The sequence below is a fragment of the Phyllobates terribilis genome, unplaced genomic scaffold (genome assembly GCF_046119375.1).
Source record: "Phyllobates terribilis strain yellow unplaced genomic scaffold, ASM4611937v1 Scaffold_13__5_contigs__length_258822181, whole genome shotgun sequence".
Taxonomy (NCBI): domain Eukaryota; kingdom Metazoa; phylum Chordata; class Amphibia; order Anura; family Dendrobatidae; genus Phyllobates; species Phyllobates terribilis.
This window is the reverse complement of record NW_027362773.1, coordinates 133,418,551-133,434,307: the sequence shown is the minus strand read 5'-3', so window position 1 is coordinate 133,434,307 and position 15,757 is coordinate 133,418,551. Positions and strand designations below refer to the sequence as shown.

The window sequence follows — 15,757 nt, the reverse complement described above, 5'->3', positions numbered from 1 at the left end:
CCAAAAGCCACGAAAGTTTTACTCAACGATGAGTTGTGCAAAAAATTGGTAATACTTCGAACAGTTTTACACCAGATTTCAGGCAAAAATGTTCAATGAATCGGCTCCGCAGTATTTTTTTCAGAGGTGTTAATAGATCTTGAGCCTGATCTGGATGTGCTAAGGGACACAAGTTAAGTTCTTTCCTTGACATGTTCTTATGCTATGTGATTGGTAGGTGCTGAGGGAAAACTATGATATAATTTATTTATATAAACTGAGATACATTTAGAATTACTTTTCTAGACCAAAGCCACCTCAAGACACCATGCAGTTTTCATGTTAATGTAGCGCCCCGAGGGTTCGGCCGCTACAGGGGTATTGCACCTCAACCAGAGATGTGATATTCCACTCCCGGGTAAGGATAGAGTGTGGACCAGGGCTCGGTTAGCTGCATGCATCACACACACCCCATTTCCGGGGGACAGCTCAATGGTGCTCCCATTAGTACAGTAAGGCAGGCACAACAGATCCTGTCCCTGGCTGGAGTGGGGAGGGGGGAGGAAAACCCATTGATGTAGGAGCAGGAGGGGACGGTCTCTGGGCATAGGTAGCAGCCCATTGGTTGCAAGTCACCTGGGCTCATGCACAGAGAGGGAGGTATATAAGGTGGGCACCATCTTAGTTCTGTGTGGAGAAGAAGGAGTCAGTTCAGTCAGAGGAGTGAGAGAAGGAGTTCAGCCAGGAGGGCTGACAGGGAGCTGTGGCTCAGTCTGGGCCCAGCTCCAGGAGGCAGGCCTAGAGTGAAGGCCAGGAACAGAAAGGAACAGGAACAGAAAGGAACAGAAACAGAAAGGAGCAGAAACAGAAAGGAACAGAAACAGCAAGCGAAGTACCCAAAGTATAGAAAGGCCCAGAGACACGAAAGGCAGAAGGAACCCTAAAGACCCAGGAGATTGCGGGTGACGGGTTGTCAGAACAGGGTACCGGATCCCAAGTTGGTGGAGGCGACTAATCCTCAGCCAAGGACCGGCGGTTGCGATCATACCTTGGTGCGACCCCTCATTACACCTACTAGAAAGGCATACCACATAGGGTCAGGGAGGTGAGCACGAAGCCCTCCCAATAGAAGGCCTGCGGGAGCTGGACAGACGTAGTGTCACTGGTGGGGCACGGTCAGCGAAAGGAATAGAAGGGAGTTCTGTGCCACACTCTGGAATTGCCTGGGGGTTGACCGAGCCCCAGCACGGCTTGGGCAGTCATTGTCGGCGGAGTGACTTGGAATATAAAGAACTGTGAGTAAAGAACTTGAACTGCAACACCACGTCTCTGTGCTTCATCGCCGCACCAGCACTACTAGTGCTGGGACGCCCGTGCACCATCACTCCCATTAGCCACATTCCCTGCCCTTGGGCTGCACTCTTCCCGTGGGGAGTCACACTACCTCAGCTGCACACACCATCGGCCCCAGCGGTCTGCCTTGCAGCGGCGGTCCGCACTGACCGCAATCCACGGGTGGCGTAGTCGGACATTAAATTATAAAAACCCCATAAATAGACTGCCACTGGTTTGACCACCCTGAGCCACGGGACCGGGTCATCGCCACAGTGACTACAACCCCCAGAATCCACAAAAGGGCCCGGTTCCGGGTTCCCCACATGGCCTAGGGGGCGCGTCATTAATATTACCAATTATTTTTTATATTCTTTGCTCATTATTTCTTTATATACTTTGTCTTCGACATCTTTCTTGGACATCTTTATCTTATTCAAAGTGGCAGGCCCCATCAATATGTATTGTATGTAGAAAAATCAGAGTCTCCCAAAATCAGATTACCAATGGTATGGAATGGTATGGCAGTATTGTGAAGCCCAGCTGTGCTTGGTATCACAAATCCTAGAAGGGTGTATTGAAGGATTCCTCCACAAGAGGCCCCCATAACCATTCACACATCTCCGCCTTCCACCTCAGACCACCAGAGGGAGCCCGTTAGGGAGATATAAAAGGGAAGGTGGAGCCAGGCGGCAGTTAGTCTGGTGAGAGAGTTCCTGCAGTAAAGAAGCCTGAGAGAGGTCAGCCTGCAGTGGAGCACAGTCCAGACTCGGTTGTTGCTCAGAGAGGTGAGCTTTAGGTGTGCGGGCGCCATAAGATCGGTGAAACGCAGCACGCTGCCATTAGTGTGAGTAGCCTATTGAGGGTCCGAGTAGACCGAAGGCAAAAAGAGTAGAGAGTTAGTTCATAGGGGGAAGAGGAGCTTAATTAGCTCACCCCGAAGAAGAAGTAGTTACCGAACAACGGGTCCGAAGCTTGTCGGGATCTCCACGACCCAGAAAGATAAACCGGAATCCCTGGAGAACTACAGGTCCCAGGATCGCTAAAGTGCTGATACGTACCAGAGCCAGGAGACACATAGGCCCTGTAAGTCGGGAGCGTGCACTCCAAGAGAAGGCCCTACCACAAGGTCAGCCAGCGCAGCACAGAGACAAAGTTAGGCCTAGCTCCAGGCAGGTCAGAAACTTACTACGCAGAAGCAAGAGCCAGGAGGCCCAAAACCTGCTCATTGGGGAGGATCCGGACATACACCCTTCACCCTACAGTGCTCCGGGGAGTGCCTGAAATTCCACCAGTAAAAGGTATTGAAGTGACTATTGTGTCCGTCCCTGTTCATGCTCTGGCCCGGCGGAGTCTCTTTGTCCTGCATCCCCGTTCCTATACTGCCCTGAGGCCCAGCTCCACGTGTGGGGAGCTATTCCATCCAGCTGCCTTATCATCAGCCTCAGTGGACTGCGCAGCGCTGGTGATCCTCACCAGAAGTCACAGGTGGCGTCACGAACTCTTTCTTTTATAAACTTTACAAATATAAACCCCCTTTTTAAAGAGCGACCCCAGGTTACGGACCCGGGAGCCGACCACCGCGACATCCCTAAAGGCCAGGCTAAAGGCCCGGGTACCGAGTTATCCCCATTCCCCTCAGCTGGTCAGTATGGTATGGACGAACCTTCATGAGTTGGCAGACACCATTCTGATTTAGGACACAGTGGGTCTGTTCACACACTCCACAACAGTCTTGATCGGTCTTTTTCACCTCGTAGCCCTGTGATTAAAATAGATGAGAAGCAGAAAATATTATAAGAAGTGACTGCATTAAGAGCTACAGTGTATGGGTAAAAGTACTGTGATGCTTCTAAATCCTTAAAATTAGGTGTATTAATCAGTCTGACAGGTGTATAAAAAACAGTTCCCTGTCCCCAACCTTGTCGTCTGCCTTTACTAACATTTATGCTTGAATGGCTCATTCTAAAATGCTCACTGATTGGAGTATCGTCCTGAAATAGGACGCCACTAATGTAACAAAGCAGTTTGCAAGATGTGTTCCCTCCTAAATATTTCACGATGACCTATGAGTGGTAGAGATGAGCGGAACTTTTGAAATTCAAATTTGCCGACTTTGCTGAATTTTCCTCGAAAATGCGTCTTGCGGGAAATAAATTCACATGAATATTGTAGCTGCTCATAAAATACATGTGGGAGAGAGGAGAGAGAGAGAACCCGTTGACCATAAGAGTTTGAACTTTACAGGTGAAAGAGAGAGATGACCGTGCTGACCATAAGAGGACCCTGTTGATCATAAGAGCTTACACTCTACAGAGGAGAGAGAAAGAAAGGACCCTGCTGACCATAAGAGCTTACACTCTACAGGAGAGAGAGGACACTGCTGACCATAAGAGCTTACACTCTACAGGAGAGAGAGGACACTGCTGACCATAAGAGCTTACACTCTACAGGAGAGAGAGGACACTGCTGACCATAAGAGCTTACACTCTACAGGAGAGATTGGACCCAGCTGACCATAAGAGGACCCTGTTGATCAGAAGAGCTTACACTCTACAGGGGAAAGAGAAAGAAAGGACCCTGCTGACCATAAGAGCTAACACTTTACAGCAGAGAGAAAGAGGACCCTGCTGACCATAAGAGCCTACACTCTACTGGAGAGAGGACCCCGCTGACCATAAGAGCTTACACTCTACTGGAGAGAGGACCCCGCTGACCATAAGAGCTTACACTCTACAGGAGAGAGAGGACCCCGCTGACCATAAGAGCTTACACTCTACTGGAGAAAGGACCCCACTGACCATAAGAGCTTACACTCTACAGGAGAGAGAGGATACTGCTGACCATAAGAGCTTACACTCTACAGGAGAGAGAGAGAGAGAACCCTGTTGATCATAAGAGCTTATACTCTACGGGGGAGAGAGAAAGAAAGGACCCTGCTGGCCATAAGAGCTTACACTCTACTGGAGAGAGAGGGGACCCCGCTGACCATAAGAGTTTACACTCTACAGGAGAGAGAGGACCCTGCTGACCATAAGAGCCTACCCTCTACTGGAGAGAGAGGACCCCGCTGACCATAACAGTTTACATTCTATAGGAGTGAGAGAGGACCCCGCTGACAATAAGACCTTGGACTCTACAGGAGAGAGAGAGGAAACCGATGACCATAAGAGCTTACACTTTGGAGGAGAGAGAGACAGGACTCTGCTGACCATGAGAGCTTACACTCTACAGGAGAGAGAGAGGACCCCACTAACCATAAGAGCTTACACTCTACAGGAGAGAGAGGACACTGCTAACCATAAGAGCTAACACTCTACAGGAGAGAGAGAGAGAGGACCCTGCTGACCATAAGAGGACCCTGTTGATCATAAGAGCTTATACTCTACGGGGGAGAGAGAAAGAAGGGACACTGCTGACCATAAGAGCTTACACTCTACTGGAGAGAGAGAGGACCCCGCTGACCATAAGAGTTTACACTCTACAGGAGAGAGAGGACCCTGCTGACCATAAGAGCCTACACTCTACTGGAGAGAGAGGACCCCACTGACCATAATAATTTACATTCTACAGGAGAGAGAGAGGACCACACTGACCATAAGACCTTACACTCTACAGGAGAGAGAGAGGACACCGATGACCATAAGAGCTTACACTTTAGAGGAGAGAGAGACAAGACCCTGCTGACCATAAGAGCTTACACTCTACAGGAGAGTGAGAGGACCCCACTGACCATAAGAGCTTACACTCTACAGGAGAGAGAGGACACTGCTGACCATAAGAGCTTACACTCTACAGGAGAGAGAGAGAGAGGACCCTGCTGACAATAAGAGGACCCTGTTGATCATAAGAGCTTATACTCTATGGGGGAGAGAGAAAGAAGGGACACTGCTGACCATAAGAGCTTACACTCTTCTGGAAAGAGAGAGGACCCCGCTGACCATAAGAGTTTACACTCTACAGGAGAGAGAGAGGACCCCACTGACTATAAGACCTTACAATCTACAGGAGAGAGAGAGGACACCGATGACCATAAGAGCTTACACTTTAGAGGAGAGAGAGACAGGACCCTGCTGACCATAAAAGCTTACACTCTACAGGAGCGTGAGAGGACCCCACTAACCATAATAACTTACACTCTACAGGAGACAGAGGACACTGCTGACCATAAGAGCTTACACTCTACAGGAGAGAGAGAGGACCCCGCTGACCATAAGAGTTTATACTCTACAGGGGAGGGAGAAAGAAGGAACCCTGCTGACCATAAGAGCTTACACTCTACTGGAGAGAGAGAGGACCCCGCTGACCATAAGAGTTTACATTCTACAGGAGAGAGAGAGGACCCCGCTGACCATAAGAGCTTACACTCTACAGGAGAGAGAGGACTCCGCAGACCGTAAGAGCTTATACTCTACAGGAAAGAGGGGACCCCGCTGATCATTAGAGATTACACTCTGCATGAGAGAGAGAGAGGACCCTTCTGACCATAAGAGCTTGCTCTCTACAGGAGAGAGAGACTTACCCAGTGACTCTGGAGATGGAAAATGACTCTGCCATATAAACTATGCTCCACCGGGTACCGCTGTTTTGTGGTGTTCCAGGTATTCATCACCAATGTACAAGGCATGATAATTCGTAAGATGAGCAGGTATTATGGGGAAGTCCACACTGTCATGTCAAATGATGTGCGAGAAATGGTGTCGGGCAAGTTTTTTTTTCTTTGGCGAACCGCAAGTCAAATCTCAAAATGTTTGAGTTCACGTGAAACTGTGAATTTCAGTAAATTCGACTCTATCAATCCGCTCATCTCTAATGAGGGGCATTATTGAAAAGTAAAAGCATTTAGGAATCACAGCAAATCAGCAATGCAGTGTCACACTGTTGGAATAATACATATTAATCTGTATGTGTATTGCAACAACTACTGTGCTGTTTCATATGTTGTGCATATTGTGAGGTTGTTAACAAAGTTTAGTTAAAAAAAAAAAAAAAACTCACACAGACAGGATGCCCCCTCCTTCTCTTCCTGTGTTGTTGTTATATGTCTTTGATTTCCTCATGCTGCAGTAACACCAGACTCCATGCTGTGCCTATGCTGGATATGAATAAACTTACATTCTGTGTTCTAAACTCTGGATGTAATGCGGATTAATCCTCTGCTAACAGGTTTTGAGCCCAGATGTACCAGAGTCCCCAGAGTCCCAGAGTCACAGATCCCCAGAACACAGAGGAAAGAAAAGAAAGAAAGACAGCAAACTGAGAAGAAGCAAAGATGGCCACCAGCAGCAGCTCCATGAAATTTACAGTGCCAAGTCTCACTAACCAGAATTATCAATCCTGAAAATTCAAAGTGAAAATGCTGCTGATAAGAGAAGGTACATGGAAATACACACAGGAGCCTAAACCTGACCCAGTGCCACAGGAGTGGACAGAGATGGATCAGAAAGCACAAAGTACCATAACACTCAGTATAGATGATGACCAGATTGTGCATGTGTGTAAATGTAATACTGCAAAGGAAATGTGGGAGCAGTTGCAAAAGGTACATGAGAGGATAAATTTAAGCAATAAGCTCTATCTCATGAGAAAGCTGTACCAGTCTAAGCTACAGAAAGGCCAGGATATGCAGGATTACATAAGAAGTGTTCTGGAAGTTGTAAAACGCCTGAGAGGCATTGGGGAAGATCTAAAGGACTTTCATGTGGCCGCATTACTGCTTAGTGGCCTTCCAGAGAGCTATGATACGCTTGTAACCGCACTAGATGCGCGTCCAGATGATGAGCTTACACTGGAGTATGTCAGGGGGAAGCTCATAGATGAATATAAGCGAAAGGCAGAAGGTGTAAACAGTAGGACATGCATCACAGAATCTGCTTTACAGACACAAAACCTAACTGATAACTAGTGTTGAGCCACCCCCGTAGTGTTCGAGTTCGGTTCGGTTCGTCGAACACCCGTGTGTTCGCCGAACTGTTCGTCGAACTGTTCGTCGAACACCTTCGAACACCGTTAAAACCAATGGCAGGCAAACAAAAACACATAGAAACACATAGAAAACACCTTCAAAGGTGTCCAAAAGCTGACAAACTGCTCAGAAGACACAACTAACACATGGAAAAGTGACAAGTACATATAGTCATGCGAAAAGAAAAGAGGTGGAGGAGTAAAAGGAGGGGGAGACACAGATATAGGCATGTCATGCCCTTCTAAAATCCAAAAAGTGAGAAGCCGAGACGGCCAGTCCGCTCCTGCCCGTGCCACCTCCGTGTCGCCGGGTTTGTGCCAGAGCCGCGGTGAACCCTGACGGCCAGCCCCCCTCTCCCAATACTGGTGCCTGTCCGCTGGTGGGTCGAGAGAGCCCCCCTGTGGTGGAGGCAGCTCTAAGCTTTTTAATTTAAATTGTCCCTCTAATTTGAATGAATACACTTTAAATCCATTTACAAGGATCTATTGGAGGGCAAGTCTCATGCCAGCAGCCGCGTAATTCCAGCTCCAGTAGCGTCCACTAAAGCTGCTGCAGTTAAAAAGCTTTTATAAGGATCGAGCTCGGCTGTCCACCGCAAGGCATCCTAGTGCCAGTCCCAGCCCCTATGCCTTGGGGTGCCTCCTGATGCTCTTCACTGAGTATCCCGTGGTCCCGAAGCATTTCCTTTGAAAAAATTAAGTGTCCAAACTACAGGTGGTGTAGCTTGCTTAACAGCCGGGATAATCCGCTGACTAGCAGACACTGCTACTAGGCACAAAGTATTTCCTGGGCTAGATGCAGTTAAAAATTTGTAAGTAGATACTCTCGTTGGATGCTGAGAAAGCATTCCATAGAGTCTCCTGGCACGCCATATATGATTCTCTTAAAAAGCTTGGGGTAGGGGTCTAGGGGACCCTTTTATAGCCAAAATCACGGCCCTGTATCACAATACGTCACCTAGGCTGAAGATAAATGGAACTGTAGCACCGAGGGCTCGGTTGCTACCGACGTATTGCACCTCACCCAGAGGTGTGATATCTCACTCTCAGATAAGGATGGAGTGTGGATCAGGACCCGACACCTGCATGCATTACACCACATTGCCGTGTGGCAGGGCGACCAATATGCCCCTGAGATGGGCACGACAGTCCCTGTCCCTGGCTGGAGTGGGGGGAGGGAACACTGAGGAAGGGGAACCCTGCAGTGCAGGAGCAGGGAGGAAGCAGTTCCTGGGTGCATTGAGAAGGGAGTATAAAAGGTGGGCACCATCTTAGTTCAGTGCAGAGAAGTCTGAGCAGAAGTGGCAGGGAGCAGGGGCTCTGCATGAGCTCTGCTCCGGAGGCGGGCCTAGTAACAGAGGCCCAGGCCTGCAAGAGGGAGAAGGAAGGAAGAGGAGTGGAGAAGGCTCCAGGAACGAGGAATGAAGGGATCCCAGGGGTGCGGACGGGCGAGTCGCCACCGCACGCCCGAATCCACCTGCGTGGAGGGGTCAGGCCAAAGGGGGAGACCGGTCCCCGAACTAGTGGAGGCAGGAAACGACCCTCAGCTAGAAATCGGAGGCTCTGACATTTTATGTGGCGCAGCCCCTTGCTCCACCCGCTAGGAAGGCACCACATAGGGTCAGGGAAACTGGCGCCAAGTTTACCAAGAGGAGGCCCGAGGCAGCCGGACAGAAGTGTTGGTAAGAAAGGCCAGACAAAGGACACACAAAGGGGGTCCTGTGAAGCGCTCCAAAGTTATCTGGGAGTTGTCTGAGCCCCTCACCTGGTGAGCACAGTATGACGTGGGCAGCCGTTACCTGCAGACGTGGTCTGGATAATAAGAACTGTGAGTAAAGGCCCTGAACTGCATCACTGACTCCGTGTCGTTACTGCTGCTGCCCTGCACCATCACCCCCATCCTCCGCATACACTGCCCTGAGGCTATACTCCTCCCGTGGGGAGTTATGCTACGCTCTGCTGCACCCACAACACCAGCCTTAGCAGTCTGCCCTGTATCGGCGGTTCACTCTGACCGCAATCCACGGGTGGCGTAGTCGGACATTTAAACATCAAAACCACATAAATAGTTCCGCCACTGGTTTGACCGCCCTGAGCCACGGAACCGGATCGCCGCCACGAAGACTACAACCACCAGCATCCACCAAAAAGGGTCCGGCTCCGGGTGTCCCAAGGCCCAGGGGGTGCGTCAGAACATTTTCATCACCTTTCACAATCACCAATGGGACAAGGCAGGGATGTCCTCTGTCCCCTCTCTTATCCTAGTGACGGAGCACCTGCTCTCATCAATTCGCCATAACCCCAATATTAGGTGGATTGAGGTGGGAGGCACCGAGTACAAGTGCTCTCTATTTGCTGATGATGTCCTAGTATATATCACTCAATCACATATATCCATCCCTGCTGTTATGGCTGAAATAGATCACTTTGTTACATGGTAAAATTTTAAAATCAATGCAGCGAAGTCTGAGGCCCTCGATGTCTCCCTCCCTAAATCCATATAGGATTCCATCCAGTCCAACTTTCCCTTTGCCTGGCCCTCACAGGGTATCAAATACTTAGGAATTCCTATTCATAGAGACCTCTCCCATCTATGTTATCTTAATTTTGGGCCCTTTATTGAACAATTCCATACAGACCACGGTTGGCAAGTTAGAACTGTAAGATTCACTACGTGAACCACTGGTGTTTTGTGGAAAAGCACATGTACACCACGTTCCAAATTATTATGCAAAAAGTGTTTAGGAGTGATAAGGGAAGAATTTGTTTGTTTGTCAGTTAAACTCATTGATGGTGATGTGTGTCAGGGCTCTTTATATCACTGTAAGCAATTGCAGACACCTGTGCTAACTAGTTTGGCAGGTGTGTCCAATGAAAGGCAAGACTACTTAAGAAGGCTCTCTCACATTATTAAGCAGCCTACATTTTCTGCCAAAATGGGAAAGAAAAAGGATGTGTCGGCTGCTGAGAAGCAACAAATTGTGGAGTGTTTAGGTCAAGGCATGACTACAATCAACATTGTGCGATGATCAGGATGAAGTGTCTTGGCAATCAAGAAGTATGTAGCTGATTCACAGTACACACGTGTGCGTGCTGATAAGGGCAAATTGAGGACTCTTTCCTACAGGCAATTACGTCAGGTTGAAAGAGCAGCGGCAAAAAAGCCTTGTCATAGCAGCAGACAAGTTTTTGAAGCTGCTTGTGCCTCCAACGTCCCCCGAACAACAAGATGCAGGGTCCTTCAGAGGTTTGCAGCTGTGCATACGCCATCCTGTCGACCTCCTCTATCCACTTCACACAAGCAGAAACGGCTCCAGTGGGCCAAACATTACATGAAGACTGATTTCAAAACTGTTTTGTTCACGGATGAGTGCCGTGCAGCGCTCGATGGTCCAGATGAATGGAGTGGAGGATGGCTGGTTGATGGACACCCCACGCAAACACGGCTACAGCGCCAACAAGGAGGAGGTGGAGTAATGTTTTGGGCTGGAATCATGGGGAGAGAGATTGTCGGCCCCTTTAGGATCCCTGAAGGCGCTAAAGATGAACTCCATAATGTATGTGGATTTTCTCAAACAGCACTTCCTGCCATGGTTCAAGAAGAAGAACCGTGTATTTCACAGCAAGATCATTTTTCTGCATGATAATGCACCATCTCATGCTGCACATAAAACATCTGCATCTCTGGCTGATATGGGCATAAAAGGGGACAAACTTATGGTGTGACCCCCATGCTCCCCTGACCTCTACCCCATTCAGAACCTTTGGAGCATCATTAAAAGGAGTGTCTATGATGGCGGGAGGCAGTTCACATCTAAGCAAAAGCTCTGGGAGGGTATTCTGTCCTCATGCAAAACAATTGAAGCAGAAACCATCCAAAACCTGACAAATTCAATGGACGAGAGAGTTCAGAAGCTCCTTTCGAACAAGGGGTCCTATGTGAAAATGTAACATCACCTAGAATAAAGTTTTGAGTTGAAAACTGTTTGATTTCAGTTTCTAACAACCTGCTAATGCTTATAATTTCAAAAATGACCATTTTTTTGGTCTTTATTAAAATGAAAAGGTTGATCGAAAAGTTTGGGGGATCTAAGAGTGTGGCAACCCAGTAGTCATGATTACTTCGAATTCTGACAATATGAGGGTCATGCTGCAGGTAGTGCAGCAAGAAGGCACTTATGTGTCTTGCGCATCTCGGAGCCCCAAAATTATTTTCCGGGCTAGATGCAGCTAAAAATTATTTTTAATTTTAAATCTGGTGAAGCTTATTATAGATGGCCTAATAGGATCAGTGCTGCACACTGCTACAAAGCCCAAATTATTTTCCAGTCAAGATACAGATAAACAGGATTAGTAATTTGAAAGCTTAAAACGGTTGGTAGGGTGATTTTAACCAATCATCAAGCTTTTACTCTCCCCAGGATGACACAGGGGTAGAAAAGTCGTTTCGGATCCATGATTTGTTCATCTTTATGAACGTGAGTCTGTCTACATTATCAGTGGAGAGCCGCGTGCGCTTATCTGTCAGCACACCACCAGCAGCGCTGAACACACGTTCAGACAGAACGCTGGCTGCGGGGCATGACAAGATCTCCAAGGCGTAAGTGGCTAGCTCCGGCCATTTATCCAGATTGGAAGCCCAAAAAGAGCAAGGGTCCAGTGACACAGTCGTGGCTTCAATGTTTACTTGGAGATACTTCTGTACCATCGTCTCTAGGCGTTGACTATGTGTCAGACTTCTTGTCTCCTGTGGCCTTGCAAAGGATGGGCTAAAAAAGTGGTGAAATGATTCCGCAAAATTGATGTTACCAGCAGATACTGTGGTTCTGTTACGGTTTGAGTGCTGAACACTTGACGGTCCCACGGTTGGCAAGTTGGAACTGTGAGATTCACTACGTGCACCACTGGTATTTTGTGGAAAAGCACATGTAAGATTCTGCAACAGTCTCTGCTGATACTCCTGCATGCGTGCATCCCTTTCTATGGCAGGAATAATTTCTGCAAATTTACTTTTGTACCGGGGATCTAACAGTGTGGCAACCCAGTAGTCAGGATTATTTCTAATTCTCACAATTCGAGGGTCATGTTGCAGGTAGTGCAGCAAGAAGGCACTCATGTGTGTTGCGCATCCAGGAGCACCAAGTCCCTGTTGTGTTGGTGGCGAGGTAACAATCATGCTTCCTTCCTCTGTCCTCTCCCCCCAACCTCGCACAACAGAAATGTGATCAAGGTCTCCCTCATCTGATGAGTCTTCCATCAGTTCGTCCTCCACTTCTTCCTGGGCTCCTGCACCTTCCTCACTAGTTTGGCTGCTACCATGCGCCCTGGTAAAATCATCTCCCCCACCCTCACATGCCTGCCGCCTTGGTGCTGCCGACCGTCTGGACCTTGCAGATGTTAGCCCTTCCGCATACAACTCCTCCTCCTCTACTTCCTCCACCTCCTCTTGTGCCACCACCTGACTCCGAATACTGTTTAACATGTGCTCCAGCATGTAAATCACCGGAATAGTCATGCTGATAATGGCATCGTCAGCACTAAACATCTTCGTCGCCATTTCAAAACTGTGCAGAAGGGTGCATAGGCCCCTGATCTGAGACCACTCCTCCAGCGTGATTTGCCCCACCTCTGAATCTCGTTGGCCCAGGCTATACGTCAGAACGTATTGCACCAGGGCTTGTCGGTGCTGCCACAGTCGCTGCAACATGTGCAGAGTTGAATTCCACCGGGTAGGCACATCGCATTTTAGCCGGTGAAGTGGCAGGCCCAACGACTTCTGTAGAGATGTAAGTCGCTGAGCTGCGGGATGCGAACGGCGGAAGTGAGCACACAGCGACCGTGCCCTCTGCAGAAGGCCATCTAGTCTGGGATAGTGGGCTAAAAATTGCTGGACAACCAGGTTCAACACGTGAGCCATACAAGGCACGTGTGTGACATTGCCCCGGCGAAGGGCCGCACCCAGGTTTGCAGCATTGTCGCACACGGCCTTCCCTGGTTTCAGGTCCAGTGGAGACAACCATTCATGAAATTGGTTCTCCAGAGCTGACCACAACTCCTCAGCTGTGTGACTCACATTTCCCAGACATTTCAATGTAAAAACCGCCTGATGACGATGAGCCCTACTGCCAGCATAGTAAGGAGGTGTGCAGGATCCCTTCTGCGCAGTTAGAAAGCTTGTGGCATGACCAGACAGGCTTTGGGTGCAGGTGGAAGACCGAGAGGAGGTTGAGGAGGCAGAAGCAGTGGAGGAACTTTGACATAAAGAGGATTGACGCACAACTCGTGGGGACGGCAAGACTTGGACAGCAGCCCCTTGTCCTGCTGTCACCATAGTTACCCAGTGCCCAGTCAGCGACATGTAACGCCCCTGTCCATGCCTACTCGTCCAAGTGTCTGTGGTGAAATGCACCCTGTCACACACAGAGTTTCTCAAAGAAGCGGTGATGTTGTGTGCGACATGCTGGTGGAGCGCAGGCACACCTTTCTTTGAGAAGTAGTGCCGACTGGGCATCTGGTACTGGGGCACTGCGACGGACATAAGGTCTCGAAAATCCTCTGTGTCCACCAGGCGGAAAGGCAGCATTTCTGTAGCCAAGAGCTTGCAGATGGTGAAATTCAACCTCTTAGCTTTCTCATGGCTAGGAGGAAATGGTCTTTTACTTGTCCACATCTGAGGGACCAAGGGCTGGCTATTGTGCTTAGACGGGGTTGATAAGGGTGTCCCCGGCAAACTGCCGGTCTGTGAGGAAGATGCAGGCGGACATGTTAGGTTGCCTTGATCCAAAGGTGGTGCTATCGATGTCGGACAGCGCTCAAGACCAGCTGGTGTTACCACCTCCAAAGAAAATGATGACCTGCCAATCACGCTGGCTGTTGCGGGTAAAGAGGTGGCAGGTCTGCGCCCCAAAACAGGTGTGACTGCTGTCCCCCCAGTCACAGAGGATGAAGAGGCCACGGATGCACAAGATATGGCAGACGGTGGTTGGCCCGGCCGGCTAGGCCGCATTGTAGCACACTGAGCTTCCCACTGCAACTTATGCTTCATGTCCATGTGCCGGTTCATGCATGAAGTACTCAAACTATGTATTTTTTGGCCTCTACTTAGCTTTTGCTGACAAATGTTACAGATAACATGAGTTGGGTCATCTTTATCGATCTGAAAAAATGCCCAGGCTATGCAAGGCTTAGCACCCATGCGACCTGAAGAGCCACCACGACTTGTGGTGAGAGGCAGAGTTGTGTTTGAGGATGCAGTTGTTGACGTGCTTCCAGTACTACGTCTCTGTCCAGGAAGGCGCAACCTGACCTCGTCGTCACTAGCATCTTCCTCCACCTCCTCTGCTGACCTCATCTCTTGGCTGACTGTGGGTTGACAGTAAGTGGGATCTCCGACCTCATCATCATCACCCTGTGCGTTATCACACCCGTCGTCCTCAGAGCCAACCTGTTCCTGCCCTGACAAAAAACTAAAGTTGTCGCTCCAATCAGGTATTTGAGTCTTATCATCGTCTTCCTCATTGTCTCCACCAACAGGAGTTACAGTTTGGGAATGAGGGTCTACATTATGGTCAGAACCTTCTGCGTCTGGTCCTGGATCCGACTCATAAAGATTCTGGGCATCAGTGCAGATCATTTCCTCGTCTGGATTCACAGAAGCGCTGGAGTCGACCTCTGATTCCCAGGCTATAGTATGAGTAAACAGCTCTGCAGACTCAACCATCTGTTCTACCTCATACTCAGACGGGCAGCTGGAGATTTGGGAGCTGTGAGGAAGCAAGTGCGATTTGGGTGACACCTTTGAGGACTGGAGTATTTGTGATGTTGAAGTTGATGTGGAGGAGAGCCCACTTAAAGGAGCACTTGATATCCGTTGAAGCACCTGCTGTTTTTGTGCCTCATCTGGAATTTGTAGCGATTGGCGTGGCCGTAAGAAAGGGATCTTATCACATTGTCCGCTAAAAGAAGTAGACATTTTAGTTTGGCTGGAAGATGGTCTTTCTTCTGCACCTACCCCACGGACACAACCTTTTTTCCCCTTCCCAACACGCCTATTCCCCTTTCCACCAGCAGCAGGCCTTTTTCCACTCATTTTGGTGGTTAACTAATTCACAACTCTGGAGTTGTTTGCACAAAAAAACAATGGATGGTAACCGAGCAGAGCTGAGTGGCCAAACTGTGGTATTAGGCCAAAACTATTGGCTGGGTTAGATGCAGAAAAAAATTATTTTTAATTTGCAACCTGATGGAGGTCAGTATAGATGGACTAATAGACCAAGTCCCACACACCGCTAGAAGCCCAAATATTTTTTCAGAGCTAGATGCAGAAAATGTTTTTATTCAATTTGCAACCTGATGGAGGTCAGTATAGATGGACTAATAGACCAAGTCCCACACACTGCTAGAAGCCCAAATATTTTTTCAGAGCTAGATGCAGAAAAAAATTATTTTTAATTTGCAACCTGATGGAGGTCAGTATAGATGG

At 48.7% G+C, this 15,757-nt stretch overlaps 1 protein-coding gene across 1 annotated transcript in view; it reads right to left on the bottom strand.

The window, feature by feature from the left end:
• The window catches only part of LOC141173623 (uncharacterized), a 116,714-nt gene that overhangs the window by 14,718 nt on the left and 86,239 nt on the right, over positions 1-15,757 (bottom strand). Inside the window, exon 17 of the mRNA XM_073657924.1 lies at positions 2,978-3,073. Coding sequence (XP_073514025.1) covers positions 2,978-3,073 — 96 coding nt within the window. The remainder of the gene's footprint in view (positions 1-2,977; positions 3,074-15,757) is intronic.